At 48.2% G+C, this 26,365-nt stretch overlaps 1 protein-coding gene across 3 annotated transcripts in view; it reads left to right on the forward strand.

The window, feature by feature from the left end:
- AOAH (acyloxyacyl hydrolase) overlaps nucleotides 1-26,365 on the forward strand; it is a 201,198-nt gene that overhangs the window by 64,625 nt on the left and 110,208 nt on the right. For all 3 annotated transcript variants that reach the window (XM_075316585.1, XM_075316587.1, XM_075316586.1), the window contains exons 2-4: nucleotides 7,574-7,669; nucleotides 7,761-7,827; nucleotides 20,429-20,528. In XM_075316585.1, coding sequence (XP_075172700.1) covers nucleotides 7,574-7,669; nucleotides 7,761-7,827; nucleotides 20,429-20,528 — 263 coding nt within the window. The remainder of the gene's footprint in view (nucleotides 1-7,573; nucleotides 7,670-7,760; nucleotides 7,828-20,428; nucleotides 20,529-26,365) is intronic.

A 26,365-nucleotide genomic window follows, 5' to 3' on the forward strand; every position in this document is an offset into this window, starting at 1 on the left:
GGGCGCCAAACTGCTCTTGGACAGTTGGGAGAAGTTGCTCTTGGAGGACATTCTGGTACCATTCTTTATTCATGGCTGTGTTTTTAGGCAAGACTGTGAGTGAGCCGATTCCCTTGGCTGAGAAGCAACCCCACACATGAATCGTTTCAGGATGCTTAACAGTTGGCATGAGACAAGACTGGTGGCAGCGCTCACCTATTCTTCTCCTAATAAGCTGTTTTCCAGATGTCCAAAACAATCGAAAAGGGGATTCATCTGAGAAAATGACTTTACACCAGTCCTCAGCAGTCCACTTCCTGTACCTTTTGCAGAATATCAGTCGGTCCCTGATGTTTTTTCTGGAGAGAAGTGGCTTCTTTGATGCTCTCCTTGAAACCAGGCCTTGCTCAAAGAGTCTCCGCATCACAGTGCGTGCAGAAGCACTCACACCAGCCTGCTGCCATTGCTGAGCTAGCTCGGCACTGCTGGTAGTCCGATCCCGCAGCTGAAACAGTTTTAAGATACGGTCCTGGCGTTTGCTGGTCCTTCTTGGGCGCCCTGGAGCCTTTTTGGCAACAATAGAAGCTCTCTCCTTGAAGTTCTTGATGATGTGATAGATTGTTGACTGAGGTGCAATCTTTGTAGCTGCGATACTCTTCCCTGTTAGGCCCTTTTTGTGCAGATCAATGATGGCTGCACGTGTTTCTTTAGAGATAACCATGGTTAACTGGAGAGAAACAATGATACCAAGCACCAGCCTCCTTTTAAAGTGTCCAGTGGTGTCATTCTTACTTAATCATGACTGATTGATCGCCAGCACTGTCCTCATCAACACCCACACCTGTGTTAATGGAACAATCACTAAAACAATGTTAGCTGCTCCTTTTAAAGCAGGAATGCAATGCTGTTGAAATGTGTTTTGGGGGTTAAAGTTCATTTTCTTAGCCAATATTGACCTTGCAAGTAATTGCTGTTAAGCTGATCACTCTTTATGACATTCTGGAGTATATGCAAATTGCCATTAGAAAAACTTAAGCAATAGACTTTGTAAAAATTAATATTTGTAGCATTCTCAAAACTTTTGGCCATGACTGTACAAATCAGTATATAACATATACACACATCAATATATATCACACATCAGTATATAACACACACATCAGTATGTAACATATATATACATCAGTATATATCATACATCAGTATATAACACACACATCAGTAAATAACATATACACATACCAGTATATCACACACATCAGTATATATCACACACATCAGTATATATCACACACTGGAAATAACAATTACCCATCCCAGTTTATCACACACATCAGTATACACTGTGTCCACCCATATCCTGTCCACCGCCATTAACTTGAGAACGGCGGCAGCTATAGGCATGGAAGTGGTTTCTAGGTATAGTAAAGTAGCCATGCGCTACGCAATGAAACCACCTATAGCGCCACCTGGTGGAAAAAAACAGAGTTAGCATTTTTATCTCAAAAACGGAACAAGATAGACAAAAAAATTTAATTACCAAGTTGTAGGGCATCATCAATTCAATACGTATCGACACCTTGCATACACTAATGCTATGATTAAACGTGTAGATGAGAAAGCTGTGAAAAGATAAGGCGCAAATAGGGTCTTACCCTATTTCAACAGGTCATGAGCACTAAAAGGAACCTAAAACATAATCTTACTAAAGATGAGAAATTAGCGCTGGACAACCTTAAAAATAATCACGCCATCATAATTCATGCAGCAGACAAAGGGGGAGGTATTGTCATCCAGAATAGGAGGGATTATTTAGAGGAAGCTTTGAGGATTCTTTCAGATCCTATCTACTATGAAGTAGTCAACATTAGTAAATATGATGCAGCTATCCTTGCTTATCAGGGGCTAATACAAGCTGCTGTGGTGCATAATATCCTTAATGCTCACGAGAAAAAATTTTTACTAGTAAAAAATCCCAATATGGCTTTTTTTTATCATTTACCAAAAATCCATAAGGACCTTACAAATCCGCCTGGGGGACCAATCATCTCAGGTATCAACTCTTTAACCGCTAACTTAGCTGCCTACTTAGACAAATTAATGCAGCCATATGTGCGTGAATTAGACAGTTATCTGAGGGATTCCACTCACCTCATCACTTCATTAAATGATATTAAATGGGAAGATTCTTTTCTTTTTCTCACCATTGATGTGTCGGCTTTGTATTCCAATATAGCGCACCATCTTGGTTTATTTTGTTTATCCCTTTTCCTGGAAAAAGATGACAGACTTCCACCCATTCAAAAGAAATTTATACTAGAGAGTATGGAATTTGTCTTGAATAATAATTTCTTTACTTTTGAAGACAAGCTGTACCATCAGAAGCTCGGCACAGCGATGGGCTCTAGAGCTGCATGCGCATATGCTAACCTCTTTATGGGGATATTTGAGTACCTATTTATCCAAAATAGTATATTTGAAAGAAATATTGTTCTGTATAAGCGTTTTATTGACGACCTTTTCATTATCTGGGACAACAAACACAATAATATTGATTCTTTCTTGAGACATCTGGACCTAAATGACTGGGGGCTCAGCTTCACCTCTACCTTTCATAAATCTGAAATTAATTTTTTGGACCTCACTATTTTCCATTGTGATAGCAGAATTTTAACCAAAACATATTTTAAACAAGTAGATTCCAATGGATATATCCAGTATAACAGTGAGCACTATACCAAATGGCTGAGGAACATTCCAATCAATCAATATAAACGTATCAGGAGAAACTGCTCTCGTTTTAATGATTTTAATGATCAGGTAAAAATACTTAGGAAACGCTTTTTAGAAAAGGAATATCCCAAAGCTCTTGTCCAACGAGCATACCAAGATACTGCTATCTTGCAACAAAAATAACTGATTGTACCTAAGGTTTCCACTGCTCCTACCTCCAGCAGCACTGAGAGTGCTTTTACTTTGAATTTTCTCACCACCTACAGCAGCGATAATGATAAAATCAGGAATATTTTTTCAAAGCATTGGGGGGTCCTTTTAAATGACCCCTTTCTAAAAACTATCCTTCCTCCCCTTCTTGGCATTACATTCAGGAAGGCTCCCAGCATTAAGAATGTTTTAGCCCCCAGTCGACTCAAACCAGTCCCTTTTGAAGAACAATATTAATAATAATACCTCTACTGCCCTCCCAGGATCTTACCGGTGTGGTTCTAGAAATTGCCTCTGTTGTAGAATTTTTTGCCATAAGCGGACAATCTTCAGCTCCTCCAAGGGAACAGAGGAATTCACTATTAAGAATCATCTAAACTGTCTTTCCAAATTTGTAATTTATCTTATCGACTGTAATTGTGGTAAACAATATGTAGGTAGGACTTGCCAAGCTCTGCATAACCGATTAAACTCACATAGGCATAATATAAAAATCGGTTATATGCTACACGGATTATCCAAGCATTGCACACTGATCCACAATAGAACTATGGCCTTTACTATTACTCCTATAGAGCAAATACCTCCCAATTGCCCCAATAGAATGGACAGCCTAAATAAAAAAGAATCATTTTGGATACATAGACTGGACACTCTGAAACCTATGGGTTTGAATTTGGTAACAGACTTGTCCTTTTAATTTTTTAATTTTTTAATTAATCAATTTTTTGTATTTTTGGGATTTTCCTATATATCTTATGAGTTCTTATATATTTTTATCATACATATTTATAATTATTTTGCGTGCATTAATTATATTGTTGTATTTCATTAGTTTTTGTACATACATATATATATATATATACATAATTTTATATTTTTATATGTTTTTACAACATCTCTCCAATAAGCTTTTTATCTAAAACATCCTGTATTTCTCATTTTTTGATCATGAATATACTTCCCAATATGGCTGTATGGATGTTGGATTATATATTATATGATATATTATACCATATTATATTATATATTTATGTAGATGTTCTTTTATGTAGGAATCATCATGCTTCTCCTTTTTAAAAAAAATAAATAAATAAAAAAAAAAATATTGGTAATAAATTAAGTATGTTTTTTAGTTTAAATTATTTGTCCTTTTGCCTTTCTCTTTTTTTCCCTTTTTCGTATTTTCAGATATCCGGGTCTACATTGGTCCGTACCCCAGATAACGTATGTAGCTCCATTAGGAGCTTTGTTCCCTTCTTTCTATTCAATTTTTCCCTTTTTTTCCTGATTTTCTTTCCCTTTTTTTGGAGAGTCAGCTAAATATATCATATAAAAATTTTTTTTTTCTTTTTATATATTTTATTATATATTTTTATTCATTCACTACTACACAAAGTATTTTTCTAGCTATATCACCTTTTCTTTCTAATTAAAACACATTTTTTTCACTTTATATTTTCAACCTTTCTTGCACCATCCTGACATTATTATCTAGCCGCTGATACCGCTATCATCCATGCGGCCTGGACTTAGTATTATCCCTGCACGCAAGCGCACACAGCATTTTCCCACGGTATTAACCTTAGGTTACCCCTTGCGCAGGCGCTTTTCACTTTTTCCTTTCTCATAGTTTTAACCTCATCTCACCCTTCGCGCAAGCGCATTCATTTTTTCCCACGCTGTCACCTTCCAGTAATCCTCTATGCGGGTTTCTTCCTGCTCCTGCTCTTAACATTTAACTTAACATCTATATCACCTCTTCTTTCTAATTAAAACACATTTTTTTCACATTATATTTTCAACCTTTCTTGCACTATCCTGACATTATTATCTAGCCGCTGATACCGCTATCATCCATGCGGCCTGGACTTAGTATTATCCCTGCACGCAAGCGCACACAGCATTTTTCCACGGTATTAACCTTAGGTTACCCCTTGCGCAGGCGCTTTTCACTTTTTCCTTTCTCATAGTTTTAACCTCATCTCACCCTTCGCGCAAGCGTGTTCATTTTTTTCCCACGCTGTCACCCTCCAGTAATCCTCTATGCGGGTTTCTTCCTGCTCGTGCTCTTAACATTTTTTGTTGCAAATCCCCCGCTGGTTTGATCATTCTCACAGTTACGTTTAGTTATGTTTATTTTTCCGCACTTTTATTGCGGATCCATCCATATTCAGTTTCACTTTATTTTTTCCCCCCCTTTTTTTCCCTTCTCCATATGTAGGTAGAAATAACAACATTACAAATCCAAATGGCGACAAGTTTATTCTACTTCATTTCAATTATTTTTATTCTTCACATTTTTATTATTTTTATTTATTTTTTTATTTTTCTCTGTCCACATTTTATGCCCATTTTCTCCAACGATCATCATATATATTTCTTTGTTTTTCACAATAACTTTTGCCTCTCCAAATAACTTGATGTCCAAAAAAATCCTTTTGTTTTGTTCATTTTTATTCAATTAAAATAATTTGTTTGTTCATTCATTTTTTTCACTCATCCATTTTTTTCTCAGCGTTTCCCCCCCCCTTTTTTTCCTCTTCCTTCCTCTCTTTCTCTTTTTCTCTCTTTTGTTCCCCTTTTTTTCTTTCTCTTTTTTTCTTTTTCTCTCTCTTTTTTTTCTCTCTTTTTTTTTCATCTTCTCTTGTCAATGTTCACAACTTTATCCATTACCTCGTGCACCTATGAGTCACGAGATCATGACGTAAGGAGTGATTACGTGGCTTTTTTTCAGATGTATATCTAAGAGCTCACAACCTGTCTCTTGCTATAGTATTCTCTGTACATTGTCCTGAGGAAGGGGACGGACATGTCCCTGAAACGCGTAGACCTGTGTAAATAAAGAAAAAGAGATTTACTAACAACATCTGGACTCCTGTGGTTTGGCGCGGTATTTAAACCTGCTTTCTATTGCCCTTTGAATGATTAAACGTGTAAAACTCACAAGGCTGTGGACGTAAAGCGATACCTCATGGAGATATTCCTACAAGTCATTGGGTATGGTGGCTACGTGGAGTGGCCTCCACGCTCACCTGACCTGATACCATTGGACTTCTTTCTGTGAGGTCACATCAAACAGCAGGTGTATGCGACCCCTCCACCAACATTGCAGGATCTACAACGTCGTATCACAGATGCTTGTGCAAACGTGTTACCTACCATATTGCACAACGTGCAGCAAGATACAGTATGCTGTCCAGAGTTCAGATGTGCATTGCAGCTGACGGTGGCCACTTTGAGCATCAAAGTTAAATGAGCGCCATATGCGTGACCAGCATTCAATATTTTGGGGGGGTCATGAGTTTCATATCATAGTGTGACGCCCTGGCAAAACTAGGGAGTCACAGATACATCTAATCCTCCTTGGTAATTTGATCCCACACTGGTACAGTTCTACAGACACACCCCTCCCCCCAGTGTAAGAGGTAAACTGAGCAGCGGGGGAGGGGCTAGTGCAGAGTGTGAGAGGAGAGGCAGCAGAGCAGACCGAGGTGTTAAAGCTCCCGGCTGCTGTGGAGTGTGAGGCGAGCTCCAGGTCTGCTGGAAGGAGTAGAGCGGTGGAAAGGAGCCAAGGTGGCTGGGGCAGGTTAGTGGCCCGCCGGCATAGTAATCAGGCTCCGGATTGTTGCTGGGGAGTGGGCTCCCTGTTACAAGCTGAGGAGTTGAGGAGGCTTCCTATAGTAGTGGACAGAGAGAGAAAGGGCCCTGCTGTACCAGGTGTGGGATCCAAATACCCTCCGTACCAAAGGCTACGGACACCGGCAATTTCTGTTTAATTCCTGACTCTGTGTGAGTTTTCTTGCAAAGTGAACTGTGAGTAACAACATCCCCCGGTCCAACCGGGCACACAGCTCTCAGACAGCCGCCCATCTCCCTGCACTACAAAGCCCAATGGGTCCCGGGGCCACCATCCCTACCCACAGAGGGGTTAACATCTCGCTGCATCACCATCGGCCTCCGGGTACCCCCATAACCGCAGCGGTGGTGTCCACCTTCACCACAACCCCTGGGTGGCGTCACAGAACATAGACTACCAAAATCTCCCCTGTATATAATCACCCTTTTGTTGTGGTGCCTGGGATAACAGACCGGGTCACACCACCGTGGTACCCTCAGAAGTGACCCCTTGGCCCGGATCTGAGTACCCCCTATCCCTGGGCGACACAATAGCATTTCTGTATGCAAGGTGTCGATTCGTTTTTAATTTATGATGCCCTACAATTTTTTCTTTCATTTTTTTTTACTATCTTGTTCCGTATTCGAGATAAAAATGCTAACTCTGTTGTTTTCCACCAGGTGGCGCTATAGGTGGTTTCATTTTGTAGTGCATGGCTACTTTACTATACCTAGACACCACTTCTATGCCTATAGCTGCCGTCGTTCTCAAGTTAATGGCGGTGGACAGGATATGGGTGGACACACTGTATAACACACACATCAGTAAATAACATATACACATACCAGTATAACACACACATCAGTATATAACATGTTATATATAACACACAGACAATAGTATATAACACAAACAGTATGTATCACAATGTGTCCTGTAAGAAATATTAGTACTAGAAAATCCAAATATATTATTATAATAAAAATGTCGATGATGTATTAAATACGTTTGTGTCCCTTTGTTTTCTACTAGGATGTGTGCTCATCGTATCCATGGTGGAACAGCTTGCTCAAATACACAACAGTTCAGCGGAGAAGGCAATGGAGCGCCTGTGTTCTTACATGCCAGGTAATTTATTTGTAACATATACTTCATTATGACTTTAACATTCAAGCTAAAATATATATACTGTATCTAATACGTGTTTTATTATTTACAGAGGATAGAGGTATAAGAGGAATCTGTTCCCTGATCGCTGAACTCTTCGGACCTGATCTAATCACGTTGTAAGCATCATGGATTTTAGGCATCACTCACAGTATACTAGTAGATATCCTGGCATTAAGTTTAGCCCTTGGATTTGTGCTGATTTTGAGTTGACCTCATGCATAGGGCGGTATTTCAGCTAAGTACCACTACCGGGTTATACAGAGGTTAATGGTGCATTAATAGGTGTCTGTGGAGTGGTATTGTAACTTGGTATGACTCAATTTCAAACAATGTATTTTTTCTACTGTATCACATGATATGCTCCATTTGGGTGCCTCTGCCATGAGCATAAAGTCAGTGTCAGATTGCCGAGTACGCTCCAATGTTATACAATGGGGCAGTACCTACCAGTGCTTTTCTTCTCACACTGATTCCGTATGAGAAAGAATATCTGCATGTTGTGATTGGCAGCGGAAATCGAATGGCTCACAATCATTCAAGTCAATGGGTGCGTGTGTGTGAAACATCGGACTGCACTGTGTGAGGTAGCGTGGTCGGCTGCGCAGCAGAAGACACGGGATCCAGGCATTAAGGTTCACAGCACACGGTTTAATGTCCAAACAAAAGTCCACAACAATATACATGTGCCTCTCCAGCAGAGAGCTCAGGGAGTTCTGTTCACTCCCTCACACCCGGCACACCTGCCCTTGTTCCTGTTTCCATTTAACCCTTCCTTCAGCCTGTAGGGAAACAGCATTAACCCTGGAGTGGATCTACTTTCTATCATGGAGTGAGCACAACCGGGGCGAGACATACCGGCCGTCATAGATAACCCCGGTCACAGTCTCACATACCCCCCCCTCAGTTCAAGCGAGCGGGGTTGAACTCCCGCCATCAAACACGGGCCGCGGGACAAGGCATCGGCGTTGCCCTGCAACCCACCGGCCCTATGTTCAACAGTAAACCGGAAGTTCTGCAGAGAAAGGAACCACCGGGTAACCCGGGCATTCCGTTCCTTGGCGGACCTCATCCAGACCAGTGGAGAGTGATCCGTCACCAAGCGAAACTGCCGTCCCAGCAGGTAATAGCGTAGGGACTCCAAGGCCCACTTGATCGCCAGGCACTCTTTCTCCACTACGCTATAATTCCGCTCGGGAGGGGTGAGCTTCCTACTTAAGAAGGTGACGGGGTCTTCCTCCCCCTGAACCACCTGAGACAGCACTGCCCCCAGGCCGACCTCTGAGGCATCAGTCTGTACTATGAACTCCTTCCGGAAATCAGGGTGTACAAGAACGGGCTGTCCGCACAGGACCCCCTTCAGGGCCCGGAAGGAGTCCTCGGCCTGCGGAGTCCAGCGCACCATGACGGACTTCTTTCCTTTGAGAAGGTCCGTCAAGGGGGCTGATAGTCCCGCAAAATCCTTTACAAACCTCCTGTAGTACCCCACGATACCCAGGAAGGCCCTAACCTGCTTCGTGGTCAGGGGTCTAGGCCACTTCTGGGTCGCCTCAACCTTGTTAATTTGGGGCTTAATCACTCCTTGGCCTATCACGTAGCCCAAGTAGCGGGCTTCCGTGAGTCCCAACGCACATTTCTTGGGATTGGCTGTCAATCCGGCTGTTCGAAGCGCGTCCACCACCGCTTGTACCTGTTCCAAGTGGGTCTGCCAATCGGAGCTGTAAATAATGATGTCATCAAGGTACGCTGATGCATACGCCTGGTGGGGTTCCAGCACTAAGTCCATCAACCTCTGGAACGTGGCCGGAGCGCCATGTAACCCAAAAGGCAAGACAACATAGTGGAAGACACCCTCCGGCGTAACAAAAGCGGTTTTCTCCTTGGCGGACTCCGTCAGTGGCACCTGCCAGTACCCCTTGGTCAGGTCGAGCGTGGTAAAATATCGCGCCTGTCCTAGCCTATCAATCAGCTCATCCACCCGGGGCATGGGGTAGAGATCGAACTTGGATATTTCGTTCAATCTCCTGAAGTCATTGCAGAACCTTAAGGAGCCATCGGGTTTTGGTATTAGGACAATCGGACTAGCCCATTCACTCCGGGATTTTTCGATTACCCCCAGACGTAACATTGTCTTTACTTCCTCCGATATGGCTTGTCGTCGAGCCTCCGGTACCCGGTAAGACTTCAGGCGTACCTTCAGGTGGGGCTCGGTGACAATATCATGTCGTATCAGACTGGTCCTACCGGGCAGCTCGGAGAAGACATCGGGGTTCTGCTGAACCAACCGTCTGGCCTCTCGCCTCTGAGTCTTGGTGAGGGCTTCTCCAATCCTTACTTCCGGTTCGTCCTCTCCGGAGGTCGCTGGAGCCGGATGTGAACGACCCGAAGAGGAGGGAGATGGGGAAAAACCAGCCATCAGGCTTTCCCGTTCCTGCCAAGGTTTTAATAGGTTGACATGGTATATTTGTTCAGGTTTCCGCCTACCGGGCTGCAATACTTTATAGTTGACCACCCCGACTCTTTTCTTTATCTCGTAGGGGCCTTGCCACTGAGCCAGGAATTTACTCTCCGCCGTGGGGATTAATACCAACACCCGATCCCCGGGTTTAAAGGTTCGCACGGTGGCTTGTCTATTGTAGCGGCCGCTTTGCTCGGCCTGAGCCTCCTGTAAATGCTCCTTCACAATTGGCATGACCGCGCTTATGCGGTTCTGCATACCCAAAATGTGTTCAATCACACTTTTATGGGGGGTGGGCTCCTGCTCCCATGTTTCCTTTGCCAGGTCCAACAATCCCCGGGGATGTCGCCCGTATAACAACTCAAAAGGCGGAAACCCCGTGGATGCCTGTGGCACCTCACGGATGGCAAACATCAAATAGGGAAGCATCATATCCCAGTCTTTCCCGTCTTTTGAAATCACCCTTTTTAGCATGGTTTTCAGGGTTTTATTGAAACGCTCGACTAAACCGTCCGTTTGAGGATGATACACAGACGTACGCAACTGCTTGATCTGGAGTAGCCGGCATAGCTCTTTGGTCACTTTAGACAGGAATGGGGTCCCCTGATCCGTAAGGATCTCCTTGGGCAACCCCACCCGGCAGAACACAGCAAACAACTACCGAGCTATAAGCTTTGCTGCAGTATGTCTGAGAGGTATCGCCTCGGGATACCGGGTGGCATAGTCAACGATCACTAGGATGTGTTGGTGCCCTCGAGCGGACTTTACGAGGGGCCCCACCAGATCCATCCCTATCCGTTCAAAAGGGACTTCTATAATGGGTAACGGTACCAACGGACTGCGAAAATGGGTCAGGGGTGCGGTAAGCTGACACTCCGGGCAGGTTTCGCAGAACCGTTTTACCTCCCCAAAGACCCCGGGCCAATAGAACCTTTGCAATATTCGCTCCTGCGTTTTCTTGACCCCTAGGTGGCCACTCATCAGGTGTTTATGAGCCAAGTCGAGGACCCGCCGGCGATACGGCTGGGGCACCACCTACTGCTCGACCCCCACGCCCCGTATTTCATCTACCCGGTAGAGTAAATCCTGCTTAAGAGCGAAATGGGGGTACCTTACCTGGGCACCGGCCAGCTGTGCCACCCCGTCAACTACTGTCACCCGACTCCGGGCATGTATTAACGTAGGGTCCTGGAGTTGGGCTGTCCCAAACGTATCCGGGGACGCCTCCAACTCCGGGATGGGCTCGACCATCTCAGCCTCTCCTGCCAATACCTCTAGGGGTGACCTATCGGGTTCACACTCTGTCCCTATCATGGTGACCCCTACGGCAGGCGTCCCGGATTCAGGATTGTAGGGCTCAGGTCCCGGACTGACCAATATCTGAGGGGACTTAGGGGGTCCCTTCCATAAAGTCCAAAAATAGGGCAGATCACGTCATAAGGAAGAGTGTTAAGAAGTCCCACCTCATGTTGCACCTGACTGCAAGGTGCTGTGATGGTGACAATCCCCGTGGGATAGTCTCGGCGGTCCCCATGTATGCAAACCACCCCCACGGTACGTCCTGTGGCCTTTACTTTAGCCCTCAAGGTGGATCGCACAAGGGTCACTAAGCTTCCGGAATCCAACAATCCTGTAACCGGACATCCATTCACCTGTATTTGGCACAAGTGGGGCTCCGTCTCTGGGGAGACCAGGTCAGCGGTACACACCACCTGAGCATACATTGAACCCCGCCGGTAACCCCACAATCCATGGGCTCCGTGGTGAGTGGACACTGGGCTTCCATATGTCCCACCCGCTGGCACCGCCAACATCTAACAGGGAAGGAAACCCCCTTGACGGGTTGTCGTTTAGGGTACAGAACCTTTCGGACCTCAGGAACGGCGGGCGCGGGCTCAGACGGGACGGTAGGGGACTCCTGCACCGTTGTCAGCGGTGGGTCCTTGGCCCTAGGCTTGGAGGGGCCGGACCGACGGGCGGTACGCAAAGTCTCAGTGTCCCGTATCAAGTCCTGCGTAGCCACATGCCGCTTTACCAGGGACACTAATTGGTCAAGGGTACTTGGGTCACCCTGTCCTACCCACCGTTAAACGATGACGGGTAAAGTGCGCACAAAACGATCAACTATTACCCTTTCCACCATTTGCGCCGGGCTCAGAGTGTCAGGCTGCAACCATTTTTTTACAAGATGCAACAAGTCATAGGCCTGGGAGCGTACGGGTTTGGCTTCCTCATAGAACCACTGATTTACCCGCTGAGCCCGTACATAGGTATTCACCCCCAACCGAGCCAGTATTTCGGCTTTCAGGGTCGCATAGTCAATGGCGTCCTCGGTACAGAGGTCCAGGTACGCTTTTTGGGGTTCCCCCGTCAGATAGGGCGACAATACCTCAGCCCACTGGGGGGTCGGCAGCTTTTCCCGCTCAGCCACCCGCTCAAACACCGCCAGGAACGCTTCCACATCATCCCCCGGGGTCATCTTTTGTAATGCTTGTCTCACCGCTTTCCGGACGCTGCCGTCGTCAGCCGGTCCCGGGGTTGTTGCTGCCGGTCCAGCACGGATCGACTTGGCCAGGAGAACCATCTGTTCTTGGTGCCTTTTTTCCTGTACTTGCAAGGATTGCTGCTGACGTTCCAACGCCCGGAGCAGGTGTGCATTGGTCTGTTGTTGCTGTTCATTAGCCTGTTGTTGCTGTGCATTAGCCTGAGCCAGCTGCTTTAGTATATCCTCCATGACGTCACCGGGTTTGGGCTGTAGTATAGCCGCTCGAATCCAGGACATGTGCTACCGGGTCACCAGGGATGGATGCTACACCTCACCGGGCTGGCATGCCCGCCGATTCTCCACCATATGTGAGGTAGCGTGGTCGGCTGCGCAGCAGAAGACACGGGATCCAGGCATTAAGGTTCACAGCACACGGTTTAATGTCCAAACAAAAGTCCACAACAATATACATGTGCCTCTCCAGCAGAGAGCTCAGGGAGTTCTGTTCACTCCCTCACACCCGGCACACCTGCCCTTGTTCCTGTTTCCATTTAACCCTTCCTTCAGCCTGTAGGGAAACAGCATTAACCCTGGAGTGGATCTACTTTCTATCATGGAGTGAGCACAACCGGGGCGAGACATACCGGCCGTCATAGATAACCCCGGTCACAGTCTCACAACTGATAACATCCGAGAGCAGTCCGATATACATGTCACGGGCGGAGGAGGGGACGCTGCGCTCACCACGCTCGGGTCCGGCACTGCTGCTGCTTCGCTCGCTGCTCGGTGGCTCGAGCGGTGGGCCGGATCTGGGGACTCGAGCTGTGCTCCTCGCCCGTGAGTGAAAAGGGGAATGGTTTTGGGGATTTATTGTCCGTGACGCCACCCACGGTTGTGGTGAGGTTGTGACACCACCGCTGCTCTGGACGGGGATCCCGGGAGCGATGACAGGGAGCAGCTTGGATGTTGTTTTGCCCCTCCGTGGGTAGGGGGTTTGGTGGTCCCGGGGCCCGGTGAGGGAAGAATGGCAGGTGGGTTACGGGGCTGGTGAGGTGCAGGGTCGCGGGGGCAGCGCGGTGCCGCACGGCACTGTGGTACTCACTCAGCCAATGATGAATGCAAAGTCTCCGGTAAAACAAACGGCTGGATGGACGGGTCCCACAGACGGCTGCGGTGGTTCTTCTCCCGGTAGGTTGGCGGTGACTGCCTTTCCCTGCACCTGTGTTATGTTCTCAGTTCTGGTGGCTTCCCACCGGTAACCCGCTCCCCAGCTTGGATGGATGCTGAGGGAGCCCCTTTTGCCCGCAGGCTCTGGCTCTGGGAACTGTAGCCTTGGCGGTGACTGTATTTCCCTTCACGGTTGAGCGGTTGCCTTCAATCGGGTCTTGACTGCTGGAAAACCCCGGAGGTTCCCTTCGCTAACGGATTTGACCGGTTTTACGGCGACTCCAAGCCTGGTCCGGGTCCGTAGGCCCTGCCGAATGGTGCTGTCTTCTCTTCGCTCCCCGATCCGGTACCGGCGGGCCACTGCCCGTCCCCGGTCCTTACGGTTCACGTCAATCAGCCTCTCCTGCAGACGGTCACCACCGTCTGCCAACCTTGCTGTATGTGCCCGGGCCACGCACCCAGACACGGTCAGAGTAAAAACATTTTAAAAACAAACATTTTTAGTCCAACTTCCCATAACGGGAGGCACATTCTTAAATGTTGCTAACAGTATATGTTCATTAAACGGTAACGGCTTCCGCTCTTCTCCCACCCAAACAACCTGGCCCTGATGCTGCCCCTAAGAAGTGGGCAACACCCCTTGACCCCAGTCCAGAACCAAGTTGCCCGAGCGGGTACAGTCTCTTTCAGGGGACCCGCGTCCATGGGGACCCCTGAACCCCCGGAGGATCGCCACCGGTTTCGGTAGTGGCGGGCCTGGGCCATCCCTTCCCTCCAGGCCCATCCACCAAACCTGCCTCTCCCGAGGCGTTAACGGTTTAAGCCAATTATTTACATTCCACAAGTTTGTGGTTGCCCTGCAAGTTCTCGGGCTTGTCCGTAAGTAGTTCCTTACGCAACGGTTGCAGAAGGTCCCTACGGGGACTAGTTGCCGGCAACGGCCGGTTCAATCACGGTTCCAATCAGATAAACTTCTTCGGTTGATTCAATCTTATCATTCAAACTCTTTTAACGGTACTGGTGGTCGCAACAGGGACAACTGCCGGCAACGGTGGACCGCTGACTCACTTCAAATCCATGGTGTCGGCCGGAGGAGGGGGCTGGGCTGGTACTCGGGCCTCTTGACTGCCCCTCAGCTTAGCATCCAGAGCAAACCAACCCCTCTCCCCGCAATGCCTAGTGTACTGGACCAAATCCCCCGGCATCAGGTTGCAGCCCGGGTGGTCCTCCGGCAGATGGGCATTGACGTCCCGTCGGGCTATAAAGACTTCGGCCTCCAGGCCCGGCTCATATATGAAGCCGTACCCCCAACGGACGTCAAACCTCCTCACTTGCCCCTCATAGATTGGGCCCCGTACGTGGAAGGTGGCCTGGCGGAGGCTCTCCTTTTCTCTAATCGTGCGGGCTACCAGCTCCGCCTTCCTCTTCTTCCTCTCCGCGATTTCCTGGCCCAGCGGCGTCTGTTCCCTGTCCCAGTAAGGGGTTACGGTGGGCCCCTGCGCACGGGTCGGGCCCCGCGAGACCTCCTTCACACTGGCCACTACCAGCGTTCTGGGCGGCAGGTCCCGGGGTGTCATGGCCTGGGGTGCTGCCTTACAGCGGCGACCCGGCGCGGCCTCAGCCGAGGCATGGGGAACGGGTACAGGGGTCCTCTCCCGCTGAGCCTCCGCCTCCTATTGCACGAGACTGGCTGCCGGGGGTGGTACGGGGCCAGGCACGGTCACAGGTGCCACCGGTGTATCTTCGCGGACAGGCTCCGTAGGCCCTGCCGAATGGTGCTGGCTTCTCTTCGCTCCCCGATCTGGTACTGGCGGGCCACCGCCCGTCCCCGGTCCTTACAGTTCACGTCAATCAGCCTCTCCTGCAGACGGTCACCACCGTCTGCCAACATTGCTGTATGTGCCCGGGCCACGCACCCGGACACGGTCAGTCTCCTCCACTACCACTTCACTCTCCAACTCCCAAAACTGAACTCCCTTACTCTTCTCCACTACCCTTACTCTGACTTCCTTTTCCCGCCTCCAGGACTGTGAACTCCTCGGTGGGTGGGACCAACCGCCTGGCTCCACCCCCTGGTGTGGACATCAGCCCCTGGAGGGAGGCAACAAGGATTTTTGTCTGACTTTGGTGTGCCTAGCCAGGGTGTGGGGTGTGTTGTTGTAGTACCTGTGACGACCTGGCTTGTCCAGGGCGCCACATACACACAGACAGCCAATGGAGAACATGGAGAGATTATATTCTTCATCTTCTCCTCGCTTGTGCTCTGATTCTCACATGTGAGAAAATTGGATCACAGTCGCATGACACTCGGTCACACTCGCAGCAGAGCCTGAGCCCAAGGGTCATTATCATATGGCGTCCAATGCTCTCACATGAGAGAATTATCACTAGTGTGAGCAAGCCCTGAATGTGGTGTTTTATTGCTGCTGGGAAATGTATAGCTGCTAAAATATAATTATCTGTTTCTTATGCACATGACAAATAACAAAGCACTATCTGTGATCCACTAGATTTATTGCATATCACTAAAGCTTTGGAGAATGTGAGATGTCTCAATGCAATAAATTCATGAAGAGTTATTATAACCAACAATAAAGTGGTTTTCCTCTTTTACATATATTGAAGATATATAGATAGAATATGCTGTACATGTCTGATATAGGGGGATCGCACCTCTGGGAAGTGCACCAATTTCCATTATTCCCATAGGAATATTCAGGAGACAGGTAAAGTTCTCAGTGGTGGAAATACTGCTCCAAACTATGAGGAAACATTGTAAAAGGCCTGAATTAAAAAATAATGCATCTATTCAAAATAAAGTGTGTTCCTGGGTTCCTCTGTTATTGAGGGAGTAACTAAAATTAATCACTTTAATTACTTAAAGCAGCACTCTGGCTTTTTTTTATTTCACCAGTGTAGAGGTATCACTAAGGGCTCTTCTCCACTTGAATTTACAAATTCACAGCGACACTCGTCTACAAATATGAGTCGAGTGTCCTGTGTATGTCCTGCGTGTGGTCTGTGTACGGTGTGTGTTTTTTCCTCACATAGCATCCGTATGACATGCCAGCGTCATGCTAGTGCTATGTGAGTGTTTACGCATACCGCGTCAGACTGGCTACCGGAGGAATCTCCAGTAATACCAGTCCTGGCCGCGGTTACCTGCACTGAACCCCGGAGCTGTCACCTGAGCTCCAGAAATCAGCCCGGTCTGTCTGCAGCTGTGCTGAACTGAACAGCAATCGCCGGGGAATCAATCACTCGGCGCTCGCTGTTCATGCTTCACTCTGGAGCTCAGGTGACAGCTCCGGAGTACAGTGCATGTAACCGTGGCCAGGCCTGGTATTACTGGAGATTCCTCCGGTATGCAAGTGTCAAGGATCCGTGTGACATGTGTATGCCATCTGTATGACATGTGCATGCCACCCGGATTCTGATTTTTTTTCTCGCTCCCATAGGATTGCATGGGGAAGCAAGAGCTGAGACTCGGTGAAATCGCAGCATACTGCCGTAAAACATTTAGCAAGAGGACATGGCCTCATTGATTAACACTGGTGTGAGTGTGTCGCGGGCGGAGGAGGGGACGCCGCGCTCTCCCACTGCTCGGGTCCGGCTGCCGCTGCGGCTGCTGCGGCCTGCCGCTGCTCGGTGGCACGAGCGATGGGCCGGATCCCGGGGACTCGAGCGGCGCTCCTCGCCCGTGAGTGAAAAGGGGAATTGGTGTTTTGGGATAGTTTATTGTCCGTGACGCCACCCACGGTTGTTGTGATTGAATGTACACCACCGCTGCTCTGGCTGGGGATCCCGGGAGTGATGGTGAGGAGCAGCCAGTTGTTGTGTTGCCCCTCCGTGGGTAGGGGTTGGTGATCCCGGGGCCCAGTGATGGGGTTGGGATGGTGGACAGGCAGGTATGGGGCCTGTGGAGGTGCAGGGGCGTAGGGGCAGCGCTGTGCCGCACGGCACGGAGGTACTCACTCAGCCAGTAAACACGACACAGTTCTCGGTAAACGAACGGCTGGTTGGACGGGTCCCTCGGACGATTCACGGTGCTGACTTCCCCTGCAGTTGACGGTGACGGTCTCTTCCCTGCACCTATGTGTTGTTGTTTGGTAGCGATGGGTTCCCACCGGTAACCCGCTCCCCAGCTTGGATATGAGCCGGAGGAGCTCCACTCTTGCCCGCAGGCAATGGCCCTGGGAAACTGGTGCCTTGGCGGTGGCGGTGTCTCCCCTTAACGGTTGGACTGTTGCCTTCAACGGGACTTGGTTGTTGGGAGACAGTCGTCCCCTTCACTGACGGATTTGGCAAATTCGGCGACTCCTAGCCTTGCCGGGATCCGAAAGGCCCCTGCCCTGGTGCTGACTAATCTTCGTATACCGCTCCGGTACCGCCGGGTCACCACCCGTCCACGGTCCTTTCGGCAACCTCCAATCAGTCTCGCCTGCAGACAGTCACCGCCGTCTGCCAACCTTGCTGTCTCAGTCCGGGGCACACACGCGGACCAACTTCAGGCTTCTTTCTGTCACTTTCTCTGTTGCTCTTACTTTAGCTCCACTACTACTTCACTTCCTTCTCCTTTCACTTCCCTCACTGTTCTCTGTTCTCACTCAAGCTCTGCCTGAGCTCAACTCTACTCTAGCCCTCAGCTAGACTTCAACTTCAACTCCTTCCACTTCCTCCTCCAAACTCTATCTGGCTTGCCCAGGGCGTCACAAGTGCGATCCGATTTTCTATCAGATCGCACATAGAAATCGCAAGTGGAGAAGAGCCCTAATGCATATTCCCTTGCTGTAGTAAAATACTTACCAACTTCTGTTCTTCTAAGCGCCGCTCCAGTCCCATTCCACCAACTTGTAACCGCAGATCTTGACTGACCAGGTCGGAGGTAACGGGCACAAGCTCTCAGTGTAAGTCTATGTGAGCCTAGTTCTGTAGATTTACATGGAAAAATGACTTCCAATCCACCCAGCAAACACTGAAGTGACCCAGCTAGTCAGAACTACCATGTCTTTTCAAAAATAGACAGTCTTATATTATTTTTGTTTCCAAAAAAAGGGCTAGGGCTTATTTTGGGGGGAGGGCTTATTTTTTTCCATGAACAACAATCACACATTTATGCTTCAATTTACCATGAAGGTATATGGCCAGCTTCAGCTTGAAGGTGTATGGTCAGCTTCAGCTTGAAGGTGTATGGCCAGCTTCAGCTTGAAGGTGTATGGCCAGCTTCAGCTTGAAGGTGTATGGCCAGCTTCAGCTTGAAGGTGTATGGCCAGCTTTGGGGTTAGTAACCTTCACCCTAACTTACATTCACAATTGCTGGTGCAATATCAGTGTCTCTTATGGTAACACTTACTGGCACTCTCAAAACACTTTGTGTGGCATTGGCACTCTTTTTCTCTATGCGGCCGGGAGGGAGCAGAAGGCGGGAGTCTGGAGTGGGACTTGGGAATGGTGGTGGAGACGTCATACGTGGCTGCTTCTGTGGGAGCGAGCAGGGCCAGCTGGGATCCAAGAGGCGGCACTCGGAGCTAGTATAGTAGTTGGGACCCTGGAGCGGCAGCCAAGCCCACACCATAGCGCAGTAGCGGCCAGGAGGCAGCATTTGGGAGGCGGAACTCGAGAGTGGCAACCAAGCAAACATCATAGCACAATATCGGCCAGGAGGCAGTTACCAGGTGACAACACTCAGGAGTTGAGACTTGGGAGCGAGTGAGCACATTTTACCCTGCCATGGTGGGAGGAGGCGCCAGGACAATTTGGGAGCTTCATTATGCCTATTACAGTGTCTCCAGCATTAGGTTATGTCTCCGTGATGTTAGTGACATAACCTAGCATCATATGACATAACCTAGCACTGAGGCGCTGACTAACAAGGGCTTATTTTTGGAGTAGAGCTTAAAGCCTACTCCGAAAATCCCTAAAAATCAATTTAAGGCTTATTTTTGGAAGAGGGCTTATTTTTGGAAAGACAAGGTAGCAGAACAGGGCCGGAACTGTGCTGAGAACAGAAGAAGACAATGGATAGTAAGTATTCTACTACAGGTAACTTACATTAGTAATACTACTCCAGGGGTGAAATAAAAAATAAAAACACCTGAGTGGTGCCTTAAGTTTTCTGCTCTGAAATAAAAGATTTCAGAATACTCATAATTATTAATGACTTTAAAGCAGCATCTTCACCTTAGATATTCATGGCTAATCCACATAAAGTCTTTCCATTTCCCATAGAAGTGAATGGAGAAAGCTACTGACATTTAGATTTTCATTAGAACCTTAGGGTCATATTTAGTTTTTTAAGGCTCATATTTACCTCAATCACCAGAGTGGTTCTAGTTTTGGATAAAATCACTTTTGATAATGTGACAATTGTTATAATTTGGGTCTGTACTGTCATACGACATTTGTCTCAGTGATCATTTGGTTGCTGATAGTGGCATTACTGTGTCCTCTACAATGCTAGATGGGAATGACTATTTATACAACTTGTTTTGGGCTGTGGCTCCTGAATACTATAGCTTCCTGTGTTAATATGGGATTGTTAGGGTTAATTTAATTATTAAATAAGTGGCCGATTTCCATTTACATGTGTTTTTCCTCTTTTTCTCCTAAGGTTAACTCATAGACTGAAAGCGGATGTAATATGCTATGCAATAAAACTATGTAAAAGCGATCCACACGAGCCGATCTGTCACCTATATGAAAAGCCTGTGGTAAGAACGCACTAAGCTAACAACAACAATAGAGGAATGTGGTCCGGGATCTTTTCTTATAACCCTGAGGCGTTTGTTAAACTGCTATTAACTCACTCATCACATGTGCTAAGACTTCCTTGATATTATTATTACTAGAAGGTGGCCCGATTCTACGCATCGGGTATTCTAGAATTTACATATTGTGTAGTTCATGTATGATTTTTGTTATATATATATATATATATATATATATAGAGAGAGAGATGTTGTTGTCTGTAGTTACCAAGTGTTTGTGTAGGCGCTGTACATGTTCTGGGTGTTGTCTGGGTGTGACGGGGGTGAGAGCGGTGTTGTATGTGTGTTGCGTGTGTTGCGTTGTTTGTGGAGCGCTGTGTGTCTGTAGCGTTGTGTGTGTGTTGCGCGGTTTGTGTGTGTGTGGTGTGTTTTGGGGGGAGGTATGTTTTGTGCAATGTGTGTGTTGTGCGGTATGTGCGTATATTTGTGTGTGCCGCGGTGTTTGTGTGTTGGGTGTCTGTGTAGGGCAGTTGTTTGTGGTTCCCAGTGTGTGTGTGTGTGTGTGGTGTGTTGTGTTGTGCAGTGCGCGCGCGTGTGTGTGTGTGTGTGTGCATCAGCCTCTCTTCTCTCAGCCTACCTCTCCCAGCCTCCCTCCTCCCAGCCTCCCTCAGCATCAGCCTCCCTCTCCCAGCCTCCCCAGCATCAGCCTCCGCCAGCATCAGCCTCTCTCCTTCCAGCCTCCTCCAGCATCAGCCTCCCTTTCCCAGCCTTCCCCAGGATCAGCCTCTCTCCTCCCAGCCTCCGTCCTCCCAGCCTTCCCCAGCATCAGCTTTCCCCTCCCAGCCTCCCTCAGCATCAGCCTTCCCCAGCATCAGCCTCTCTCCTCCCAGCCTCAGCCTCTCTCCTTCCAGCCTCCCCCAGCATCAGCCTCTCTCCTTCCAGCTTCCCTCAGCATCAGCCTCCCCTTCCCAGCCTTCCCCAGGATCAGCCTCTCTCCTCCCAGCCTCCTTCCTCCCAGCCTCCTTCCTCCCAGCCTCCCTCAGCATCAGCCTTCTGCTCCCAGTCTCCCCCAGCATCAGCCTCCCCATGCATCAGCCTCCACCAGCATCAGCCTCTCTCCTTCCAGCCTCTCTCCTTCCAGCCTCCCCCAGCATCAGCCTCCCCTTCCCAGCCTTCCCCAGGATCAGCCTCTCTCCTCCCAGCCTCCTTCCTCCCAGCCTCCCTCTCCCAGCCTCCCTCAGCATCAGCCTTCCGCTCCCAGTCTCCCCCAGCATCAGCCTCCCCAAGCATTAGCCTCCACCAGCATCAGCCTCTCTCCTTCCAGCCTCCCCCAGCATCAGCCTCTCTCCTTCCAGCCTCCCTCAGCATCAGCCTCCCGTTCCCAGCCTTCCCCAGGATCAGCCTCTCTCCTCCCAGCCTCCTTCCTCCCAGCCTCCCTCAGCATCAGCCTTCCCCTCCCAGTCTCCCCCAGCATCAGCCTCCCCAAGCATCAGCCTCCACCAGCATTAGCCTCTCTCCTTCCAGCCTCCCCCAGCATCAGCCTCCCCAAGCATCAGCCTCCACCAGCATCAGCCTCCCTCGTCCCAGCCTCCCCCTCCCAGCCTCCCCCAGCATCAGCCTCTCTCCTCCCAGCCTTCCCCATGATCAGCCTCTCTGCTCCCAGCCTTCCCCATGATCAGCCTCTCTGCTCCCAGCCTCCTCCAGCACGCCGTGCTCCTCTGCCGACACTCACACACCCGATCGCATCCACTCACACACACCCGATCGCATCCACTCACACACACCCGATCGCATCCACTCACACACACCCGATCGCATCCACTCACACACACCCGATCGCATCCACTCACACACACCCGATCGCATACACTCACACACACAGACACTGACGATATCGCACATACGCGCTTATACTCACAACATCCGGGGATATCACATGCTTCTGGCCATGTGATCCTCCGGCAGGTCCTGGAAGATCACAACAGCACAGTATCGCCGCCGAGAAGCAAGCGATATCCCAGGATGTTGTGAGTATGTGGATGCGATGTGATGTGTGTGAGTGAGTGTGATCTGATTTGTGTGTGTGTATGTGTGTGCTGTTATGTGTGTGCTGTTATGTGTGTGCTGTTATGTGTGTGCTGTTATGTGTGTGTGCTGTTATGTGTGTGTATGTTCCGCAGCTGCAGGACCTTGATGTGTGGATGCGATGTGATGTGTGTGTGAGGTGTGTGTGAGAGTGAGTGGGAGCCGGTGTACACTGGTAACTATGATACACATCGGGTAACTAAGGGACCTTAGTTACCCGATGTGTATAATGGTTACCAGCTTTCACGGCCTCCGTGAAGATCCCAGCATCGCAAGGTTATGTCTGGCGCTGCCGGGATCCTGACGGAGCCGGTGTAGAAGCAAGCGATATCCCAGGATGTTGTGATGTGTGAGGTGTGTGTGAGAGTGAGTGTGAGAGTGAGTGTGATCTGATGTGTGTGTGTACTCACCTGGGAATCGGGGCTCCGTGTCAGTTGGGCCAGAGCGAGCGTGCATTGCGTGAGGGGGGCGGGGCCTGCAGAGAGCCGGGGCGAGAGGCCAATCCGTGTGGGGGGCGGGGCCATGGCGAGCCCAGCGGCCAATCAGCTTTGTGTCACCGTAAGGACACAATTTCGGAGCATGACAGACAGACAGATAGACAGACAGACAGACAGACAGACAGACAGAATAAGGCAATTATATATATAGATTATTATTATTATTTATTTATAGAGCACCATTGATTCCATGGTGCTGTACATGAGAAGGGGTTACATACAGAATACATATACAAGTTACAGTAGACAGACTAGTACAGAGGGAAGAGGGCCCTGCCCTTGAGGGCTTACATTCCATAGGATTTTGGGGAGGGGACAGTAGGTGGGGTGTAGGTGGGGCGGCAGCTCCGCACGGTGGTGGTGAAGCAGTGAGGTCATTGAAGGTTATAGGCATTTCTAAAGGGTTCTAAAGGGTTAAAGGGCTAGTCCATACATCGCTAAGAATAAAAGGGGCGAGTCCCCACTAAACCCAAACCCAACAACACTCACATCACACCGGCGCTGTGGCCCACTCATTCTCAGGGTCACGGAGGTCAGGAGGTCAAACCACCTCCAAATCAGAAGAGGTCATGCCTGCAGCCACAGGGTGAGCAACTACCAGGAGTTAAAGGGTTAGTCCATACATCGCTGAGAATAAAAGGGGAGAGTCCCCACTAAACCCAAACCCTACACCTGCAACACTCGCATCACACTGGCACTGCAGCCTCCTCATTGTTAGGGTCACGGGGCTCTGGAGGTCAAACCACCTCCAATCACAAAAGGTCATGCCTGCAGCCACAGGGTAAGGAGCTACCAGGGGTTAAAGGGTTAGTCCATACATCGCTGAGAATAAAAGGGGTGAGCCCCCACTAAACCCAAACCCTACCCCTGCAACACTTGCATCACACCGGCACTGCAGCCCCCTCATTGTCAGGGTCACGGGGGTCTGGAGGTCAAAGCACCTCAAAATCAGAAGAAGTCATTCCTGCAGCCACACGATGAGGAGCTACCAGGGGTTAAAGGGTTAGTCCATACATCGCTAAGAATAAAAGGGGCGAGTCCCCAATAAACCCAACCCCCACAACATTCACATCACACAGGCCCTGCGGACCATCTTTCTCAGGGTCATGGGGGTCTGGAGGTCAAACCACCTCCAAATCAGAAGAGGTCATGCCTGCAGCCACAGGGTAAGGAGCTACCAGGAGTTAAAGGGTTAGTCCATACATCGCAAAGAATAAAAGGGATGAGTCCCCGCTAAACCCAACCTCCACAACAATCACATCACACTGGCCCCCTCATTGTCAGGGTCACAGGGGTCCGGAGATCTAACCACCTCCAATCACAAAGTGATGGTGGATCCCAGCAATCTCAGCGGCCACAGGTTTATGTCCAAAAAAAAAGTTCTGAAACTTTCTTCTAATAAACTTCTGACCCAAATCGTCACTTTTCTTCGTCTTGTTGAATTTGTATATATGACTTATATGTATGCTACTCATCAGCATGTTACATTTAGTCATAAATATGACTGGGGATCCCAGGACATGAGGATGGTATATGAATAATGTAGGGATCATTTTAGGTGGCTAAAAATAAATAAAATTGGTTTTCCAGTTTAGTAGAAAAAACTTTGCAGTTTGTATTAAAAAAGCAAACAGTTAATTATTCACCCTCACTTGGTTCAGTGCTGAATCTGAACCACTTTCCCCAGTATCTGTTAGTGTCTGCAGTGCTGATGTCATGTTGACAGCGCTGCAGGCAATCAGTGAGCTCTGCAGCTCATGCCATCATCCTGAACAGAGCTGATGAGCTCACTTAATGTCAGCTCTGCTTGGCATGCAAAAACAGACAGAGGGATTATATATTTTACTAGACCCTCTAGGGGACTTTATCACTGTACACTCCAATTGCTTGATAATTTCTGCTGATCAGAGCAAAGCTGCCGCTCTCTTTTGAGTGCTGGCGCTCTGTCGGCTCTCACACGAAGTGAGTCATGGCAGCATCAGGAGTCATCAGCTGACCCCTCGCTACCATGGCAACACATTGGCATCTCATGATTGCATCACAAGGCCGCCGATGGCGGCGGGAAACAATGCGATCCCCGCCGCGGCAATTTAAATTGTGCTATCAGTGTTTGATAACGCAATCTCCGATCGACATGTGCCTGTTAGCCCCACATGTCTGCTGATTAGATCAGCAGACATGTGAGGTGATTACTCTGGGCTCGCCGCCAGAGCTCGCGGTAATGGGTGATAGGTGATCAAGGATGTACCAGTACGTTCTTGGTCGTAAAGGGGTTAACATTGTGTCATTTATGCTTTTTAGAGATCATTTCATCTCCCACTTTCTTAACTGTTCATAATACTACTAATTTTGACCATGGGTGCCAAAACTATTACATGCCACTGTATAGACAGCGTAGAAAAGTTGATCTAGTGAAAAAATGCCCATTAAGTAAAACTTGGTTTTATAACCCTGTGGCTAAAGCAGGACTAACTATTGCCTACTAAAATACACTGTAACACTACAGAATTATTATCAATAATATCACTACAGAAGCTCCCCAAAATACCGCCACATCATGACCATTATAATTACAATTACATAGTAAATAAATAATTATGTCCATAACTTATTAGGACATGAATAAACATCCTAGGAGGGGGTCACAAGTGTGGAGGGGACTCATGAGCCGAGTTTTCTCTACACACAGCTGATGCCAGCTATATTACTGAGCTGGCATCTCTCGCTAATGGTTAGAGCTGAGCTCTGGCTGGGAGTATTAACTATATATATTCTACTGTCAAACATTCACAACAGCATTTAAATTGAGCAGTTTCTGATGCAAATGCACAGCTGCTCCTATTGGACCCTCACAACACTTTTGCGGGAAACTGATGGCTTACCATAGCTCCATAAAGAGAAAAAATAATACAAATTCTAGAATTGTGTTTTTTTGGTCACCAATCCTCCCTTAAAAATTCAATAAGATGCTATAAAAATGTCACTTGTAGCCACATTTGGTGACATAACCACACAAAACATTATCTCTACCCTCAAGAGAAAAAGAAAATGTTATGGGTCTGGGAAAATGGCAACACAAAGCAATTGTTTTTTATCCAAAATTCTGATTTTTTTTTTCTCATCATCTAAATAGAAAAAAACTAAATGGAAGTTTAATATTGCCAAAATGATAAAATCATGTTTTCAGGTAATTTTAAAAGTACAAAGAACACCATAAAAAAACAAAACCCAAAAAACAATGGTGAATTTGTTTTCACC

The sequence above is a fragment of the Anomaloglossus baeobatrachus genome, chromosome 6 (genome assembly GCF_048569485.1).
Source record: "Anomaloglossus baeobatrachus isolate aAnoBae1 chromosome 6, aAnoBae1.hap1, whole genome shotgun sequence".
NCBI classification, from domain to species: Eukaryota; Metazoa; Chordata; class Amphibia; order Anura; family Aromobatidae; genus Anomaloglossus; species Anomaloglossus baeobatrachus.